The following is a 17,862-nucleotide window of genomic DNA, read 5'->3' as shown; positions in this document are numbered from 1 at the left end:
AAGAACAAGCAAAAGACGTTTAGGGGGAACTTCAAAAACTCAAGAAGAATCAGTGTTTGGAATTTCGATGGTAATAAAATTATCCGTCATGAAATCCAAGAAATAAACCAGAATAGTCTTTTCTGCACCAAATATCAACCATTGAAATCCTTAACACACACATGCGCACACATGCACACTTGGCCCCAGCATGTGCAAGCAGGGGGCTTAGAACAGGAGTTCCCATTCAGGGACAGCCACAAGTTCAGATCAACACATCATATGATACAAATGTATATAACAAAGGCTGGGATTTTATTTCCAAGTTGACACATGTAGAAGGCACACGGGCAAAGCGATGGCTTTGGGGCACGGGAAGGAGAGATGGGGAGGGGCGTGTCTGAGGTCCCCCTACTTCCACCACCCACTAAGCGCACTTGAGACAGAACCAGTGGTGGGGGCTCCCACCCAGGGCCCTGAGGGTCCTACTGGCTCTGGATGAAGCCTTGGGACAGCTCCCCAGGCATGATCCCCCTCCTCCCAGGGGGCAGGGCTCTGCTGGCCCCCCCAGCTGGAGGGACCAGCTTCCTGGGGAGGACCAGGATCAGAGAGAGAAGAACAGGATGAGGACCAGGAGAAGCATCCCCAGCAGCACCACAATGGCACACCACTGTCGGCGGTCTGGGGGCAAGAGGGTCAGAGTTCACAGAGGGGAGGCAGCACCACCCACAACCCACTCCCCCCACTGCCGAATTGCCACCCCCCCTCCAGGGGACTCACCACTGGTCATGTGGGATACTTTGGCCATCTTCCTGAGGACCCCATCCATCCGGGACTGGGTGTGGTCCATCTCATGAACAAAGGTGTCCAGCATACTGCCGAGATCAGGATGTCATCAGCCCCTGGAGGGTCTGTGCACACCAGTGCAGCCGGCCGAGGGTTCCTGGCCCACCCCCGGGGTCCTGGCCTCACATGCCCTGCTCATCTAGCTCCTCCCCGACGCGGCCGGACATGTGTTTCAGAACCTGGATACTCCCAGACACCATTTCCAGCTGTTGATCCTGCTGGTCCATGATCAGCTGCAGGTTGGAGGGGTGGGAACTGTGGTCGGCAGGGAGCCCTGAGCTGCCTGAAGGCTCCTCCAGCCCGGGGCCTCCAGCCACCCACACACACCTGCTGTGTGGCCTGCTGCTCTTCAATGTAGTGAGAGGTGGTTGAGACCACACTGGCGTCCAGCAAGTCACTGGATGACTTCAGGGTGGCTGGCTTGCCTGTCAGCATCTGTGGAGGCCAAGACCACAGGCTCAGGGAGGGTCGCCCACTCATGGCAGAGACAGACAAGGTTTGTGGCAAATTTAGATGGTGGTTTGTCAGGAAGGCAGTCTCTGGAGTGGGACGGCCTGGGTTCCTCAGAGCCACCACTTACTAGCAAGGTGACCCCGAGGCCATATCACTTGACTTCCCTGTGCCTCAGTTTCCTCATCTGTAAAATGGGGAGAGCTATAATTCCTGTTTCCTGAGGATGGAATAAGGATTTAATGAATTAATCCAGGGAGAACAGTTATTATCCTATAAACACACGTATTTAAGAATTGAACTTTAATACCCAAAGCAGCACACGTGGAAGGCATGTGGACCCTGCTATAGGACTCCAAGCTGCTGCAGACCTCAGCCCTCCACCCTCCCAGACCCCATGTGGGTTTAATGGGTGAGGCTGCTGTTTACAACATGCAAGAATGAACACACAACATAGAGGGAAAAGGTGTACAGACAGAGGCAGCAGAGAGAATGCGCACAAAAGGCATGAGTGGGTACACACATGGGGCAAGCACACCCACAGAGGGAAATGGTGTGCATGCACAAGGCAGATGGGGATCCACTCAGAGGTCAAGTCCAGAGAGGTCAACTGCATACACAGATTAAAAAGGTAAGCATCAAATCCTGAAAACAGTAACACAGAGAGCTAAAAAAAAAAAAAAAGAAAGAAAGAAATAGGCCACCCCACACACACAGGAAACCAGTATAAACCCACAGGAGAAGGCAGAAGAGATTATACACACAGAGAGCGCTCAGGTGTACACATCCAGAAAGAGCAGGCAGGTAGACAGCATGGAGACAACTGTGCACAGAGAAGATGAGGACTGACACAGAGGGTGGCTTGCACTCAAAGTGGAGGGTCACCCCGAGAGACAGGGGGTGAGGATATTGGGTCGGGACGCCTTACCTCTCTATTATTCCTCTCCATGAAGGCTATGGCTGCGGGGCTGACCATATGGTCCTTCATTTCCTAGGGGCAAGGACAGCATCAGAGAGTAATGATACCCCAACCTCCCCACCCTCACCCCACTGGAAACTCTCTTCACCTGGACTGCTTCCCGCATCCTCTCCACAAACACCTTTCTCTCCTGCAGGTCTCCGGCTGGGAGCTTGAACTTGCCTGGGTTGGCTTCCACTATGCGTAAGCCGCGGGTCAAGAGTCAAGGCCAGAGCCCGACAGAACGCCCTCCTCTGCCTCAAAGCCCTCAACACCTCCTAGGTGTCCAGCCTCCCCGAGGGCTGGCTCCCACCGTCCCCTGCCACTTCAGTGGGCTCTCCCATGCCGCCCTCCAACTCCCCAGGATATCGATGGTCTCCTCCAGGTCCTCGAGGTCCCACTCGATGCTGCGCAGGCCATTCCGCAGCTCATTGGTCGTCCAGTCCAGCTCCTCGCGTCCGACCGCCGCGCCCTCATGCAGAAGCTCGCACCACCGCTGGTACAGCCCTCGGGCCGTGTTCACCGCCTTCTGCACCTCGCTGCGGGTAGGGGCACAGCGGGCGCGGCTGGGGGCAGGCGGTCCTCCCTCCCACCACTGCGCCCCCAAACGAGCTGGGGACTCAGGAGACCCTCATATCCCACTGCGTACCCCTCCCACACGGCCACGGGGCGATCCCGACGGCCGTGCCCAGAATGCCTGACATGCTCCGGCTGGCACGCGGGCACTGGCTGGCAGGGGGACAGCACACGCTCTGTCCTCCCCCATCGCTGTCACTCACCCTCGGACTACAAAAAACGGATCTTCGAGAGACATGTCACGCCCCTCACCCGCCCGAGGCCGAGCCCCCTCCCCTCTCGGCCTGGGAAGCTGGTTCCCTCCAAGAGGTGCAAAACGAGCCGTCACCCCCGCCCCCCGTCACGTGACCCCTGCCATCATTGAGAGCTGGGCCGCCAGGGGAGAAAGAGAGGCCTTGGCAGCCCGAAGTGCGGAAACATCCGCTCTCTTTCGCCATCTTGGTTGTGGGCAGAGACGGCTTCCTGTCTGCACGTACCGCCCCTTCGCGTCCTGGTCCCCGGAGGTGTGCTAGTTCTGTCTGGCTGGGTTCGACTCAGAGCTCCAAATCCCTCGGTTCGAGACCCAACCTCTCGGATTGTTGCTGCGCAACCTGTTTCCCTTCCGGGCAATGTAAATAATAATAGTCTCCTTTAAATCAGGCGAGATTATGGCTGGGGAAGGGGCTCATTCAATTCGTAGATCATCTTCATGGGCTCCCTGAGCCTGCGCCTCGACCCCGTCCTAGGAGATGGGAGATGAGAGATGGTCCCAGTCCAGGGTCGGGAGTGGCAGGTTTGGTAAGGAGTATTGGGAGAGGTTGTATCCCCACCTTCCCGCGGGGGCAGGGTGAAGTGCGGGCGTTCTGTGGGGAGTTCTGCTGGACTCTCCCCTCCTCCTCTTTTCTCCTGCGGAGGAGGGACGCCTCGAGATCGCCCTGGGGCGGGTTGGCCGCGAGTGGGGGCCTGGAGATGCTTCTGGGGGGTAAGGTCTTTCTGGGTGCGATCCTGGGTGTCGCGGGAGTGGGTGTGGTGGTGGCTCTGAGGATGGTCTGCAGGGAAGTCCTCTGCTTGTGAGGAGGGGTCAGGAATGTCTGGAGAGGGACTCATAGGGTCGCCACCTGTGTGACAGAGCCCTTCTGTGTGGGGTCTCCGGGAAAGCACTTTTTTTATGGGCGGGGGCGGCAGCTGTCGGCTGAGTGGGGTCCTGATCTCGAGCGGGATGTCTGAAGAAGTCCTCGGAGGGTCGCCCCCGTTGTGTGTCAGAGATAGCGTCTGGGCTGAGGATGTCATTGTGGAGTTTCGTGGGGGGGGGGATGGGGGCGTCCTCAGCAGGTTGCCGTAATATGTGGCAGGATCGCTGAATGGGGACAGTTTTGGGAGAAGTCTTTTAGAAGAGAGAATAATTGTTGTTTCCGTGTGCCGGGGTTGGGAGTGGGGGACATGAGCATGCTCCAAATGTGCACGAGAAGAGCAATTTTTTTGGCGGAGGGGCAGGAATACATGAGAGGGGGCCTGGCAGGGTCTCCATGGGGGGGGAGGGGCGGGGACAGGAATGTAGTGGTCCTCAGGGAGTAGCTGCTTGTGTTGGCAAGGTCTTTGTGTAGGTCTCTGGGAGATGGCGTCAGTGTGAGCCCTGAGGTGGCCCCTACCCGCCGGCAGGGGGCTTTCCGGAGAGGCGTCACACCTTCCTGGCCTCCGGAGGGAAGGAAGCGAAACTTTCTTCTCCCTCTCCGCGGGCCCGCCTGGACGCCGCTCCGGAAACCGGGGGTTCCAACCAGCTCTAGCGGCTGGGAGAGGGAGAGCGGAGGGGGCCTGCCCGGAGGGTAAGGCACCACCCCCGCCCGCCCGCCCGGAAATGGCCGGCTAAAGTCTTGTATAGAGATCCTGGCCCCAGTCCTTATATGGGCAGACGGAAGCGGCTAGCGCGCATGCCCTACGTCATTACTTCCAAATTTAGTTGTGGAAGTCTGGCAGATCTAGTGGCGGGAAGGTTCGCGCACCAGTGCGGGGGTGTGTGTGTGGGGAAAAGCCTCCCCTTAAAGGGCCCGCACCACGAATGAATGGAGCTGTTCGAACAATTCTGCATTTTCTGAGGAACTGGAATTAGGTTTTCTTGGAACTGTAGTGCGTAGCGGAAGGTGGGGCCGATGTTTTCTGTCTATCTGCTCTATCTCTGCGTTGCTCAGTTTCTAGGTCCTATCCCAACTCCGCCTCCCGGGAAGCAGAGGCGGAGCACGGCTGCGTCGTTTGGGGGACCGCAGCCACATGTTCACTCGGGCTGTGTTGCGGCCGGGTCCTCCGCCTTACGAGCTCTACACCCACGGTGGATTTCGTGCCGACGGAAACTGGGGTTGGGGGGGCGGAATGCTCAAAGCGGAGCGCAGAGATGGCAGCCTGGGCTGCGCTTGTGTCTGCAGACGTCCGCCGGCCGTGTAGTGGGCAACTTTGCCCTAGAGCCAGCCAGCGTGTCCCGCTTTCTTACCGCTTCCAAATGAGGGAAAGACGGGGGGGGCGGACGGGGGCTGGCAGACGCTGGAGAGACCGGAGAGCTTCAGGTTACACTGGTCCCCTTTCACCGCCGTGGCTCATTTATTCGTTTAGCAAATATTGGACGAGTCATTCTGCCTCGGTTTCCTCACCTGAAGAAATAAGATATAACTACCCTCCCCGGAGTGGAGGTGAGAGATCAATGAGATGTTTATGAAAGGAAAGCCTTTAGCGCCTGGCACGTAGTAAGAGCTTAGTAAGTGTAAGCATCGTTATTAATTAAACAAAAACAAAAACAAAAACAAGACATTAATTAGGCGCCTGGTAGATGCTAGGCACAGTTCCCACGGGGGAAGTACCGGTTAGAACCCAAGTCTTCCCGGGCGCGAAGGGAAACGTGCCACGTACGACCCGCAGGGGTCTCCAGACGCAACCCGTGGGTGGACCCTGAGCCCCACCCACGGCCACTCTCCCCTGGGCCCGCGCGCGGGTGCAGTGGGGGGCCCTGAGGAAGCAGACCACCCCGAGAGCTCAGCTTGGACTGGGGAACGCTCCTCCTCACACGAGTTAGGGTCCCTTTTCTTTGCTCGGTAAATTCCACCCTGTCGCTTTAAGGAGTCTCTCGGCGCGGAGCTGTGGAAAGCCCGGATGCGGCTTTCTGATTGGGCGGGGCGTCTCAGTGACTTCACTTGGGGTACAAAAGGGCCCGGGTGGCGGGCGCCGGGGCAGAGCGTCCTGGCAGCGTCTCAGCGTGGGTTGGCCCGTAGAGAGAGGCGTGAACGGGCGCCTTGTTCAGCGTGCACCTGCCACCTGCCCTGCCCAGCCCAGCTGGGAGTCCCCGCCGCCTTCGCCCCTCCGTCAAGAAGCTATGGAAGTGCAGAAAGAGGCGCAACGCATCATGACCCTGTCGGTGTGGAAGATGTACCATTCGCGCATGCAGCGCGGTGGCCTGCGGCTGCACCGGAGTCTGCAGCTGTCGCTGGTCATGCGCAGCGCCCGGGATCTCTACCTCTCAGCCAAGGTGGAAGCCCAGGAGCCCGAGGTGACCTTGCCGCCCGCCCGCTCCCCTGACCCTTGCCTGCACCCGCCGCGGGAAGCGGAAGCCGCAGCAGAGGCAGCGCCCTCCGACGGTGAGCAGCCCTCTCCGGAACCCATGGACACGCAGGAGGCACCGAGAGCGGAGGAGACCCCTGCCCGCTGTGCCCAGCGCCCCGCCAAAGTCAGCCGCAAGCGGCGGAGCTGCAGCCTGAGCGACGGTGGGGACGCCGCACTGGTCCCGAGTAAGAAAGCCCGCCTAGAAGAAGAGGAGGAGGAAAGGGCCTCTTCGGACGTCCTTGATCGCCTGCAGCCCCCTCCGGCGCAAGCGGAGGGCGCCTTCCCCAACCTGGCGCGTGTCCTGCAGAGGCGCTTCTCCGGCCTCCTGAACTGCAGCCCCGCCGCGCCCCCGACGGCGCCGCCGGCGTGTGAGGCGAAGCCGGCTTGCCGCCCGGCGGACAATATGCTGAACGTGCTGGTGCGGGCCGTGGTGGCCTTCTGAGGGTCCGTGAGCGGCGCTACCAGATCTCAGAGCGCAGGCCGAACCGTCGGCCAGAGTGCGCAGACCCGAGGCGAGGCCCACCCCCGGGGGAGCGCCCGCGGAAACCGTGGAGAGGAGCAGCCGCCCGGGCTGCCGAGATGCCCTGAGAGGGACTCTACCCACGGGGTGCCGTCGCCACCTGTGTGCAGCGGCGACACCGAGAAGCCTGAGCCGGGGGCGCGGGCGCCTTCCCCCAGACCTGCTGCGCCCACAGGTGCTGTCTTAACGGACTAGGATGTGGACCTTACCCTCTCCTTCTGGGACTTGGAGAAGGGAGCTTTGGTTCTTTAAACTCCTCAGGGTCGTACTTTATTTTTTATTGGGGGCTGTGCTGCCCTTTCAAGGTTTTTCAATAGTTGGTGTTTGCGTTTCCAACCTCACAGAATTCCAGGCACTCCCCTTCCCCCTCCAGTGACATACTTGTGCAAGCGGTCATCGTTGCGTCATGGGCAGACGTGGGGAGCTTCCTGTTGCCTTGCGTGGGTGTGAGGCCAGGGAGGAGGATCTGGGGTGTGGACGCCCAGGGGAATGGGAGGAGGGCGGCCTGAGTCACTTCGCCTCCGCGTGTTGTGGGTTATTGCCCCGAGCCCCTACGTCTTCGGGGGCAGAGGGCAGATCTAATTTCAGGTTAAAATTTTTCTCATCTGGTGTGTTAGAGGTGGGAATATGTTGACAGCCTCAAGCTTGATCATCCTCCCTCAGACCAGCAGACAAAATCAACCCAGACATTCCTGGTTTGAATCACAGAAATGGGGGGAGGGGGTTGTTCAGAGCGCTGTAAAGCTGAGCTGGGATCAGTTGTTGGTGAGACTGGGCCAGTTTGGGGGGAGGGGGGTTCTGTTTACCTTTACTGTGGTGGATTCTGTTAACTCCATCTGTCTGGCCTTTTTGCTAGAAACGCCAGATAGGAAAATAAAGACCATTTGAAGAAATAGTCTGTGGAGCCCGTCTGGTTTTCTTCCCTGGTGGGGGAGGGGCAGGGTTAAGGGGTCAGGAGCTGGCTGGCGGCTTGCTGGGGCCCCAGAAACCGGTCTGACCGGCTACCACGTGGGCAGAGTGGGCGGGAAGGGGCCGGGCCCCTTTTCTTTGCCGGAGCACTGGGTGCTGATTGTCTAGTGCTCTGACCTTTCCTTAACCCTCTCACGTTTGGGGGTTCCTTGGACATTCTCCTAGATTTCTGGCTGGGTCAGAGTGCTTTCCGAGTTCAGACGTTTGGGGGATACTTTAGGTACTGTGCCCCCAGCAGAGTCGGGGGACCACACCTCCTTGGAGACTTGAAGGATGTCTCCCAACAGTCCTCCCCCCCCCCCTTGATTAACTGAATCAGCAGGGATCCCACAACTGGGGTGGAACTGAGCAGGTGAGCTTTGGAACACCCTTTTTGCCCAGTTCCAGTCTCTGGCGGTGTAACTGTGTGGTTCAGGCAAGGAGGTGTGCTCCCAGCCTCAGTTTCCTCATCTGCAAAGTGGGCCTCAACAGCTTCCCTGCGAGGCTGTAGGTGTAGAAATACCTGTGAGAGCGCTTGTTTTCTTTGGCCCCACCCCATCCCCAGGTTAGCCCCCCAGAGAGGAGGAAACCCTCACAATTTCCCCAGTGCTGGTTTAGGAGAGTGGCTGTAGACGCTGCACGGGGGGGGGTGGGGGCTGTTGGGAGGACAAAGGAGCCGCAGGTGCGGGCGGTGCGGGCGGTGAGGGCGGCGGGAGGCGCCGGGAAAGCTCCCGCCCCGCCTCCAGACGGCAGGCTCCGCCACGGCGGGCCTCCCGAGACCCGGGGGACCTGACCCCGAGGGTTGAGGGAGGAGGGTGCGGGGGAGGGGCGGCCCCGCCCCCGAATGCTCTCCCCTGGCTCCCCTCCTGCCTCGTTCACCCATCGCACTCCCTCCTCCCTGCCTCCCTCAGGGCCCCCAGGGGAATCTCGCCTCCACCTCAGCCCGTTTCCTTCCCGGGAAACGTGAAAGACTTTAGTGCCGCCCACTCGGGGGACCGACCCACAGCTCCGCAGTGGGATGTTGGGGGACTGGAGCCTCACACGCCTCGCGGTAGCTCAATGCGTCCGCGTGGGAGCAACTCCCTCGAGAACCTGGCCCGGCCCCGGGAAGTCCCCGGCGGCTGGGGAGGGGGCATCACTGCGCATCCTGTCGCAGGAACCGCCGGCGCTTCCTTCCGCGGGAAGCTGCTTGGCCGACCCCCGCCCCCGCCCGGGCCGCCTGGGGGTTTCCGGTACCCGGTCACTGGGGGCTGAGGGCTGGAGGTGATGCTGTGGGAGACAGGCCAAGTGCCCCTCACATACATCCGCTTAACGTATGCCCTTCCCCAAGACCCCATGTCACCCATCAGAAGAGACAAAATTGAAAATTTGTCACAACGGTCGACATTGATGAGCCATGGAGTTTCCACGCCATTACATGGCATTGGGTTATTGGGACAAGCCCTCTGGGGAGTAATCGATTGGACAATAGCTGTGAAAACTAAAACTGTCACAGATCTCATGGCCCGTGGATCCCCACGGAACCTCAGGCCTGGAAAAAGAGGCTCCAGAAGGGTATTCACTACAGCATTGTCCAAAACTGGCACAAATTGGGGACTTCCCTGGTGGCGCAGTGGTTAAGAATCCTCCTGCCAATGCAGAGGACACGAGTTCGAGCCCTGGTCCGGAAGGATCCCACATGCCGCGGAGCCACTAAGCCCATGCGCTACAACTACTGAGCCTGCACTCTAGAGCCTGTGAGCCACAACTACTGAGCCCGTGAGCCACAACTACTGAAGCCTGCGTGCCTAGAGCCCGTGCTCTGCAACAAGAGAAGGCACCGCAATGAGAAGCCTGCTCGCCGCAACTAGAGAAAGCCCGCTCGCAGCAACGAAGAACCAACACAGCCAAAAATAAAATAAATAAAATAAATAATTTATAAAAAAGCACATACAGCAGATATTCACTACTATATGTAAAATAAACAGCAAGGACCTGCTGTATGGCACAGGAAACTATATTCATATCTTGTAATAACCTATAATGGAAAAGAATCTGAAAAAGAATATATATCTAGGGACTTCCCTGGCGGTCCAGTGGTTAAGACTTTGCCTTCCAATTCAGGGGATGTGGGTTCGATCCCTGGTTGGGGAGCTAAGATCCCACATGCCTTAGGGCCAAAAAACCAAAACATGAAACATAAGAAATATTGTAACAAATTCAATAAAGACTTTAAAAAAAAACGGTCCACGTGAAAAAATCTTTAAAAATCTGTCTATCTATGTATGTCTTGGGGCTTCCCTGGTGGCGCAGTGGTTGAGAATCTGCCTGCCAATGCAGGGGACACGGGTTCGAGCCCTGGTCTGGGAGGATCCCACATGCCGCAGGGCGACTGGGCCCGTGAGCCACAACTACTGAGCCTGCGCGTCTGGAGCCTGTGCTCCGCAACAAGAGAGGCCACGATAGTGAGAGGCCCGCGCACCGCGATGAAGAGTGGCCCCCGCTTGCCGCGACTAGAGAAAGCTCTCTCGTACAGAAACGAAGACGCAGCACAGCCATAAATAAATTAATTAATTAATAAATTAAAATAGCACCCCACTCTGCTACCTACTCCTTTACCCAGTTCAGCCTTCTTTAGAGCACTGCTCACCTCCTGAAAGGATATATTTATGTTCTATTTAGCATCCATGGCCGCATATAAATGTCAATTCCATGAATGCCCAGCCCAGGCCTGAGTGAGAGAATGAGGTTGTCTGGGGTAAGCAGGTGCTAAATGCTTAATATTTATTATCTCATTAATCAGTGGCTTCCCATGGCTCTTAGAATTGAATTTCCCAAACTTCAGACAGTTGAGGGTCAGGATTTTTGTCATATCTGCTTAACAACAGTAGTATTATTTAAGTAATATATTTTTTAAACTTAACCCACTCACCATACTTAGAAGGTAACAGTGTATAAAAGTTACAATGAAACTGAAACACTGTCATAAGAGCCTGCTGAAACAGTAGCCAATGTTAGGTTCCAGACAGCTTTCTTTGTTACAAAGGAAGATTAGACAGGTTAAAGATACATTATGGCCAAAGATGATCCTTAGACTAGCTGAAAAGGGAGAGACTCTGAGGGATTCATTACATTATTTAAATAACATTGAATCACTTTGCCCACTGTCCCAGAATTAGGAAAACTCTGCTTCTGGAAGAGGGACAAAACCCCTAAGACTGTCTGAAAGACTCTGCTTGATCTGTGCCCAGCCCATCTCTGGCTAATCTTGCATCATTCTCTGGCCACACTGATCTGCTTTTTGTTCCTTATATTTCCACAATCTTTCTAGCCACAGGGCCTTTGTATATGCTATTATCTGCTGAGTCTTTTCTCTTCCCTATTTACCTAGTTAAGTCATAGTAGCTCAAGGGCAAATCATCAGGGAACTTACCTTTCTGCCCTCCATTTTAGTCTAAGACCCCTATATTTATTGCCATTCTGATCAGGAGCTACTTTGTAGTAGTAGTAGTAGTAGTAGTGGTAGTAGTAGTGGTGGTAGTAGTAGTAGTAGTATTTATCACAACTGCAATGTTACATTTGTTCCTGGGTCTGTCTCCTCTTCTAGCTTGTGGCCTCCATCAGGGCAGAGATGAATCTAGTAGATGCTTACTAAGTGTTTTTTGTGAGTGAATGATGCATTTGCTACTCTCCTTTGAGGTCGGTCCTTTTAATGTCCACTTTTTACAGACTGGGAAACCGAGGTCCAGAGAGGATTGTTCTGCAGGAGAGCAACTACGGGACAGGTCTGGTGGTGCCCCATCCCCCCATCCAGAGATTCGCTCACCACGCCCACCCCCACCCCCGCCTCCTCCACTGTGTGGGACCCAAGGAACAGATGCCCCAGTTCGGACTCCGCTGAGCTGGGAAAGGGCCGGCCCACAGGTCGAGACCAGCCCAGAAGCGGCTCCCAGACCGGCTTACCCGGTTCCAGGAACCTGGGTGACGTCCACCCGCCCGAGGCGGTAAAACGCAGGCCTCGGCCAGATTGCTAGTTGCGCGGGGCGAGGACTTGATCTAGGCTGGGAAATTTAAGTCCGAGGCTGGGCCCTCTGGGTGGGTAACGTAGCCAGGGCGCGGGGCGGGGTTATCTGGGTGTCAATCACCGACGGGGGCAGGATATGCAAATTTACCCGCTTTGCACTCCTCTCTGGGCCCCGCCCACGAGCGCTGCGCCGAGCTAAGTACTTCCTAGAGCTCCAGGTGTTGGTCTGTGACCTCGGCTCCGCCCCTCGCCCCCAAACTGGTCCCTTCCGGATTCCGCCCAGACCTTCAGAGCTTGCCTCCCGCTCCCTCCCCAGCGCGCCCTGCGGTTGTAGGGGCGGGGTTTAGGCGCGGGGCGGGGTTTAGGCGCCGAGCTGGAAGGCAGAGGTCGAGCTGGGGGTTCCTGGGGCTGGGCGTCGGCTCGGAATCAGGTAAATGGCAGAGAAAAGCTGAAGGGAAATGGGGGTTGCCAGAGTTTGAGGCTCACGCTACCCGCCCTTGGCGTGGGGGCTACTGAAACTCTCCCCCCATGTATGTTTAGGCGAGCCCAGAACCCCACACCGGTGTCTAGGGGAACCCAGAACCTGCACATCAGCGTGTAGTGGAGCGCAGATCCGCACACCTGTGTTCAGGGGAGCCCAGACCTTCCCCACCTGTGTCCGGGGCTGCTCTCACCAGGGTGTTTCATACCTGTTTGCTGAGGCTCAGCCTAGAAGGGTGCTCTGCCCACCTGTGTCCGGCGAGCTAAGGTCTCCCCAAATTTGTGTCCAGGAGAGCTGAGCCTAGGGGCTGAGGCCCCCCACCAGGCCCGAGCCCTCTCCAAGGCCAGCTCCCTGCCTGCCCCTTTCTTGCAGCCCCTCTCAGCAGAAATTCCCCTGGGTCCCTACCCCGCCGCCCCTCCCTGCCCTTTTAGTTCTCGCTGCCTTCCAGCCTCCTGGCCCAATCGGCTTCAGATCAGCGCCGCCTCCCCAGCACATTGTTGACTCTCACTTAAGAAGTTATCTCAGCGTTCAGTCTCGCCACCCTCCCTCCAGTACCTAGGTAGCTCCCCGGGGGCCCCCTGGGGTCCTGCCTTCTCCGCCCACCCCCACTGGCACCAATTAATTTCCCCCTCAACCTGTCCACTCACATCTGGTTGCCAGCTGCTCACCCTCACCCTGCTTGCCCCCCAGGGTCTCCCAGGGAATTGCTCACAGCTCTCTGCCTCCTTTTGCCCCCCAAATCCAGACCGCCCCGCCAAAGCACAGCACCCACTCCCCATCCCCCCGCAATCCGAGTCTGCTAATCAGAAAAAGCCGGCGGTTAGTGCCTGCAAGAGAGATCTGAAATCAGACGGAGGAGGGGTGCGGTGTGAAACTTTCTAACCCAGAGATGCTGGGGGTGGGAGGGGTGGGAGGGGTGGGGGGCAAATGGGTGGAGGGAGGCAGGAGCTTAAGTTGTACTTAAAGAATTGAGATCAAAGCCTTCCGGCTTCCAGATGGGGACTGTGGGGGAGGGCTGCACCCCCCCCCCAGGGGCGGGTGAGGCCGAGCTCCCCTTCCTCGGAAACCCCCCGAGACTCTGCGGTGACAGCTGTGCCCCAGCCCGAGCCCGGCGGGTTTCCTTTTCCTGTGCTGGCTCTCCCGACTGGCTGGCCTGCAGTATGGAGACACCGGCCCGGCCCTTTTGAAGGAGCTCCCTGGAGGGTCTTCCTGGACGAGGGGGAGGGGGCCAGCTGGAGAACAATGGGCTTCTGTGGCTGCAGGACGCCAGGCACTTCCTGTTAACTCTTCCCTCGGGGCCCAGCTGCAGGGGGGAGCAAGGCGAGGGGATTGACAAAACCAGCAAATGCACAGCTTTTTCTCTTGTTCCACGACTTGTTTGTGAAAGTACCTGGAAATGGTGAGATGAATGCAGACCTTGCTCTCCTCAATGGAGTCACAGGGCCTGTTTCTTTTCCCCTCTGTTGCTGAGGGTTGTACCATCAGGGGACGGGGCATGGCTAGAAATCCCGGGATCTCTGGGGCTGGGCTGGGCCGGGCAGGGGACTCAGGTGTCCCAGGTGAGTCCAAAGTACAGCTATGTTTGCCAACCACGGTTGTTCTAACTGCCCTGCCAGGTGAGCTGGAGGTTGCGCCCCCCTGAGCTATTCCCTTGGTAGTCTGGGCCTCAGTTTCTCTCAGTTTGGGAGGTTCTCCCAAGGAATTGACCAGAGCACAGGGTGGTCCTAAGGGGCTAGAGTGAGCTGAGCGGGGAATCTTGGAAACGCTCTGCTCTTCCTTGGAGCCCTGGGAAGACGTGTTGGGGAATTAGCCGCTGTGTTAATTGAGGCTTCATGCAAAGTCCTCTGTGTTTACAGAGCTAACCTGAGAAGCACCCTCAGAAGATTCTGTGAGACTCTGAAGGGCCCCTGAAGATTCAGCATTCAACCCCAGGGGCTGCCGGTTAGAGACCAGATAACATGCCCTGTTCTAAGAAGAGACAGTGTGTATTTATACTGACTGCCAGCCAGGTGCTTTGCTGGGCTCATTCTACATATTCACTTAGTTAACCCCTGCCCCGAGCCTGGGTCAGAATTAAAGTAGGCACTTTCACTTAGCCCCATTTTATGGATGAGGGAGTTGAGGCACAGAGAAAACATGTGTCTACTAAAACATAGTCCATTGTTTTTCTTTCTCTCCTGGGATTTGGGGGCAGGGGATGGGGTGGATGGGTGGCGATCTTTCTCCAGACCGGTGGACTTTTGCTTACGTATACCCAGCAACTTTTCATAGATAAGGAAACAGAGCTCAGGGTGGGGAGATCCATGGTCCAGGTCCTCTGGCCACCACCGGGCGGCCTTTTCTCTCCTGGCATCCTGGGCTAGCCACCCACTGGCTTCGCCCACCAGCTTCCTCCTTCAGCTTTTTCAGACCCACTTGCTGGGTGATTCTGTACTGTCTTTTCTCCCGCTTCCTCTGGTGAAAACATCCCCAGAGGCCAACTTGTGCATGCTCAGCCCAGGGGCTTGACGAGGACAAAGTTGGGTTTGGGTTTTAGTTTTTGTTGTTTTTTGTTTTGGGTGATCATTATTAACCGAGCAAATCCAAACTGCCCACGCTGCTAGACTAGAAACGCTGCTGCCAGGCCCCCTTGCAGGTGTCTGGAACAAGAAATGGCTCACTGCTTCACCCTTTAGACCCGGGGGCGGGGGCGAGGGCAGGCCGGGAGGGCCATCAGCGGCCACCTGCCGTGTTCGGGGTGTGTTAGAGGCCGCAGGAGCCTGGGCCTCGGCCCATGGGCCCCAGGCCAGCCCACTGCCAACCAGCCTCCACCTGAGTACCGCCCCCGCTCCACCGCCACTCCGCTCCCCTGCTGTGGCCCGCCCTTCCGGAATGAACCTTGTCCTGGCTTGGAGCCACCAGGAAGGCCAAAGCAAGCCTGCAATTACTGCCAGGGCCCTGCCGGCTGTGGCTTGGAGGCTCAGCATGGGGTGGGGGTGGAGCTCTTCCCCGTCGGGCTGTGTGCCTGGAGTGGTGGCTCAAGTCTGCAGCTTCTACCTCCAGGTGGTCCCCTGCTGCCTTCTGGCTCCCCAGGGATATTGCCTTGTAAACAGATACTTGGATTTTCAAAGTACTCTCCCGTTGTTTGGGACAAGGCATTACCTTCCGAGAGGAGTGGGCATGAAACCAGTTCTTTTTTTTTTTTTTTTTTTTTTCCCCATGCCCTGGGGCTTGCTGGATCCTAGTTCCCCAACCAGGGATCGAACCCCGTGCCCCCTGCAGTGCAAGCACGGAGTCCTAACCACTGGACTGCCAGGGAATTCCCTCTGAGGGAGAAACTGAGGCTGTGAGAAGGGGCTTACCCCAGGATCTCCAAAACCTTCCTTTTAGCAAGGGGGGCTTCCCCTCTCGTTGCTTTGCATCTCTGGATCCTGCTGCGGAGATGAGGCTACCGAGGAGGGAACGTGCAGGAGAGGGCCTCTGGGGACTCTGCAGTCAGCGGGCACTAATGTGTCTGTCTCTGCAGCCTGGGCGTCCTTCTGTCTCCCCTGACCTCCCTCCCTTCTCCCCAGGCTTGTCCCTCCTTCTCACGACTTTCTGGACATCTGTGGGCGGCGCATACTTGTTGCCCAATCTCCCAGTGGTTCCACTGTGACTAAAGCCAGCTCTGTCCCTGGAGGCTGGAGCCAGGGTGCACCCCCAGGGCCACATGTCCCAAGCTTGGACCTGGGTTTCTGGTCAGACTGAGCGAGTGGGCAGGCAGGCTGGGTCTTCTCAACACCCTGAGCTGATTCTAGGCCCAGCAGGTTACACACACACACACACACACACACACACACACACACACACACACACACACACACACACACACACACACACACACACACACACACACACACACACACACACACACACACGGCTCTGGGAAATTCTCTGCCCACCCTCTGAATGGCCCAGGTTCCCTCTGATTGTCCTGGATTACCCTAGTGTACCTGTCCCTGCTCTTGGTCAATTTCCCTCCTTGCAGCTACCCTGTATGTTCTAGAAAGCTGGGGAAAGATCCTCAGAGCCATCCTCCTGCCAGCCACCCACCAGATGGGCCAGGTCTCGGGCATGCTCCCTGCTCTGTGCTCAAGGCCAGCATGATTCTTCCCCCAAACCTTCTCCAATTCATATTGCACCCGAGCCCATCCTGTCCCGTTGCCGTGGCATCTGTGGTACCCAGAAGCCAGATGGTCTTACATTCCCTAATGCCCCTTCCAGGCTCAGGCACTTCTGAGCTCTGCGAGAGTATACTCTGTACCCCTAAATCCCCCCCATCACACTGAGGCTGTGTGCCCCAGTAGCTCATCTGTCTCCCCCCATGACTCTGAGACAGGCAGTGATAACACTTGTCTGAATTTCAGATTTGAACGCGGGTCTGTGGGAGCCTTGGAGCCTAAGGTCTTAAGAACGACAATCATCGTAACAGCTGTTGCTTCCTGGTGAGGTACTTTACCTATGGAGTCCTCACCGCGAAGATTTATTACCTTATCCTCATTTCACATTGTTGAAACTGAGGCGCAGGGAGGCTGGATAGCTTGCCTGCTCTATATAGTCTTTACGGCGAAAAAGTGCCGGTTTCTTGAGTCTTGACATTTGGGGCTGGATCGTTCTCTGTTGGGGGTGGGGGCTCTGCCTTGTGCATCTCAGGATGTTGAGCTGCAGTCCTGGCCTCCATCCACTAGTGTTACCTGAAAACTGGGATCACCTCTAGGAGGGTGTCAAGCCAAAAGACACAATCAAGCCAAAGATTGGGAGAAGGAAGGATTTATTATTTGCAGCAGGTAAGGAGAATACCAGAGATCTTTCCCAAAGCAGTGTCTCTCTGAACAGCAAAACTGGGGAAGTTTCAAGTAAGGGTATGTGTATATTCAGGAAGGGGCTTGAGCAGAGGAGAATTCAGCATAGAATTGGGGCAAAGGTAGATGGAGTCCAAGCTTTACTTGATTGAAGTCGGAAGGGTCAACATCATCATTCTATCTTCCACCTGGGTCGGGGCCTTAGTTTCTGCAGAACTCAAAGACCTGTATCAGGTTGTTATGTATATCCCTTCAGGAGGAGCTAGGTCTCTATTTTATCGCTGAAATATTGTTTCTTGACTACTTTTCCTGTGTTCCTGCATTCCCTCGCTTCCCTTAAGGTCACTGATTACTGAGACCCGTTCAAGGGTGAGCATCGTGGCCAGGCTTAGATCACAAAGTGGCTTAGGCCAGAAATGGCTTCACTTATGTCAAGAAAGCCATGTCTGGTTCTTTTTCTTTGGGGACCCCCTACCCTATCTCCTTACATTAGGTACCAGAGCGCCTCTTCCTACAGTCATGGCAACAAATAATGTCCCCAGATGTGGGTTTAATTTGGTGTGGGGTGGGGAGTAGCCTCACCACCTGCCTTTGACTGCCCTGACTCTCCACATAGGTGCCCACCTGCAGAATATCAGTGTGTGTGTGTGTGTGTGTGTGTGTGTGTGTGTGTGTGTGTGTGTGTGTGTGTGTGTGTGTGTGTCTGTGTGTGTGTGTCTG

At 56.8% G+C, this 17,862-nt stretch overlaps 2 protein-coding genes and 1 long non-coding RNA gene across 4 annotated transcripts; 2 read left to right on the top strand and 1 right to left on the bottom strand.

Moving 5' to 3' along the window:
• Positions 1–273: 273 nt before the first annotated feature.
• Positions 274–3,235, bottom strand: STX10 (syntaxin 10). 2 transcript variants are annotated; one of them, XM_082455248.1, is made up of 8 exons: positions 3,013–3,235; positions 2,591–2,772; positions 2,343–2,425; positions 2,204–2,266; positions 1,153–1,260; positions 956–1,058; positions 760–854; positions 274–660 (listed from the first exon to the last, which is right to left on the bottom strand). In XM_082455248.1, exons 1-7 carry the CDS (start codon positions 3,045–3,047, stop codon positions 766–768), a joined length of 663 nt encoding a protein of 220 aa, XP_082311374.1. In that variant the 5' UTR covers positions 3,048–3,235; the 3' UTR covers positions 274–660; positions 760–765. The 2 variants fall into 2 exon arrangements, with proteins under 2 accessions (XP_082311374.1, XP_082311373.1); XM_082455247.1 differs by having other exon boundaries at positions 952–1,058; positions 3,013–3,227.
• A 1,112-nt stretch (positions 3,236–4,347) lies between these two features.
• On the top strand, positions 4,348–7,783 carry IER2 (immediate early response 2). The gene has a single exon (XM_082455249.1). It carries the CDS (start codon positions 6,144–6,146, stop codon positions 6,810–6,812), a length of 669 nt encoding a protein of 222 aa, XP_082311375.1. The 5' UTR covers positions 4,348–6,143; the 3' UTR covers positions 6,813–7,783.
• A 4,414-nt stretch (positions 7,784–12,197) lies between these two features.
• Positions 12,198–14,473, top strand: LOC309657581. The gene is made up of 2 exons (XR_014261852.1): positions 12,198–12,271; positions 14,179–14,473. It is a non-coding gene; the product is annotated as an uncharacterized lncRNA (long non-coding RNA).
• The last annotated feature ends 3,389 nt before the right edge of the window (positions 14,474–17,862 follow it).

The sequence above is a fragment of the Balaenoptera physalus genome (genome assembly GCF_965194825.1).
Source record: "Balaenoptera physalus genome assembly, chromosome: 3".
In the NCBI taxonomy this organism is placed as follows: Eukaryota; Metazoa; Chordata; class Mammalia; order Artiodactyla; family Balaenopteridae; genus Balaenoptera; species Balaenoptera physalus.
The sequence above is the reverse complement of the archived record's forward strand: the minus strand, read 5'-3'. Positions and strand labels throughout refer to the sequence as shown.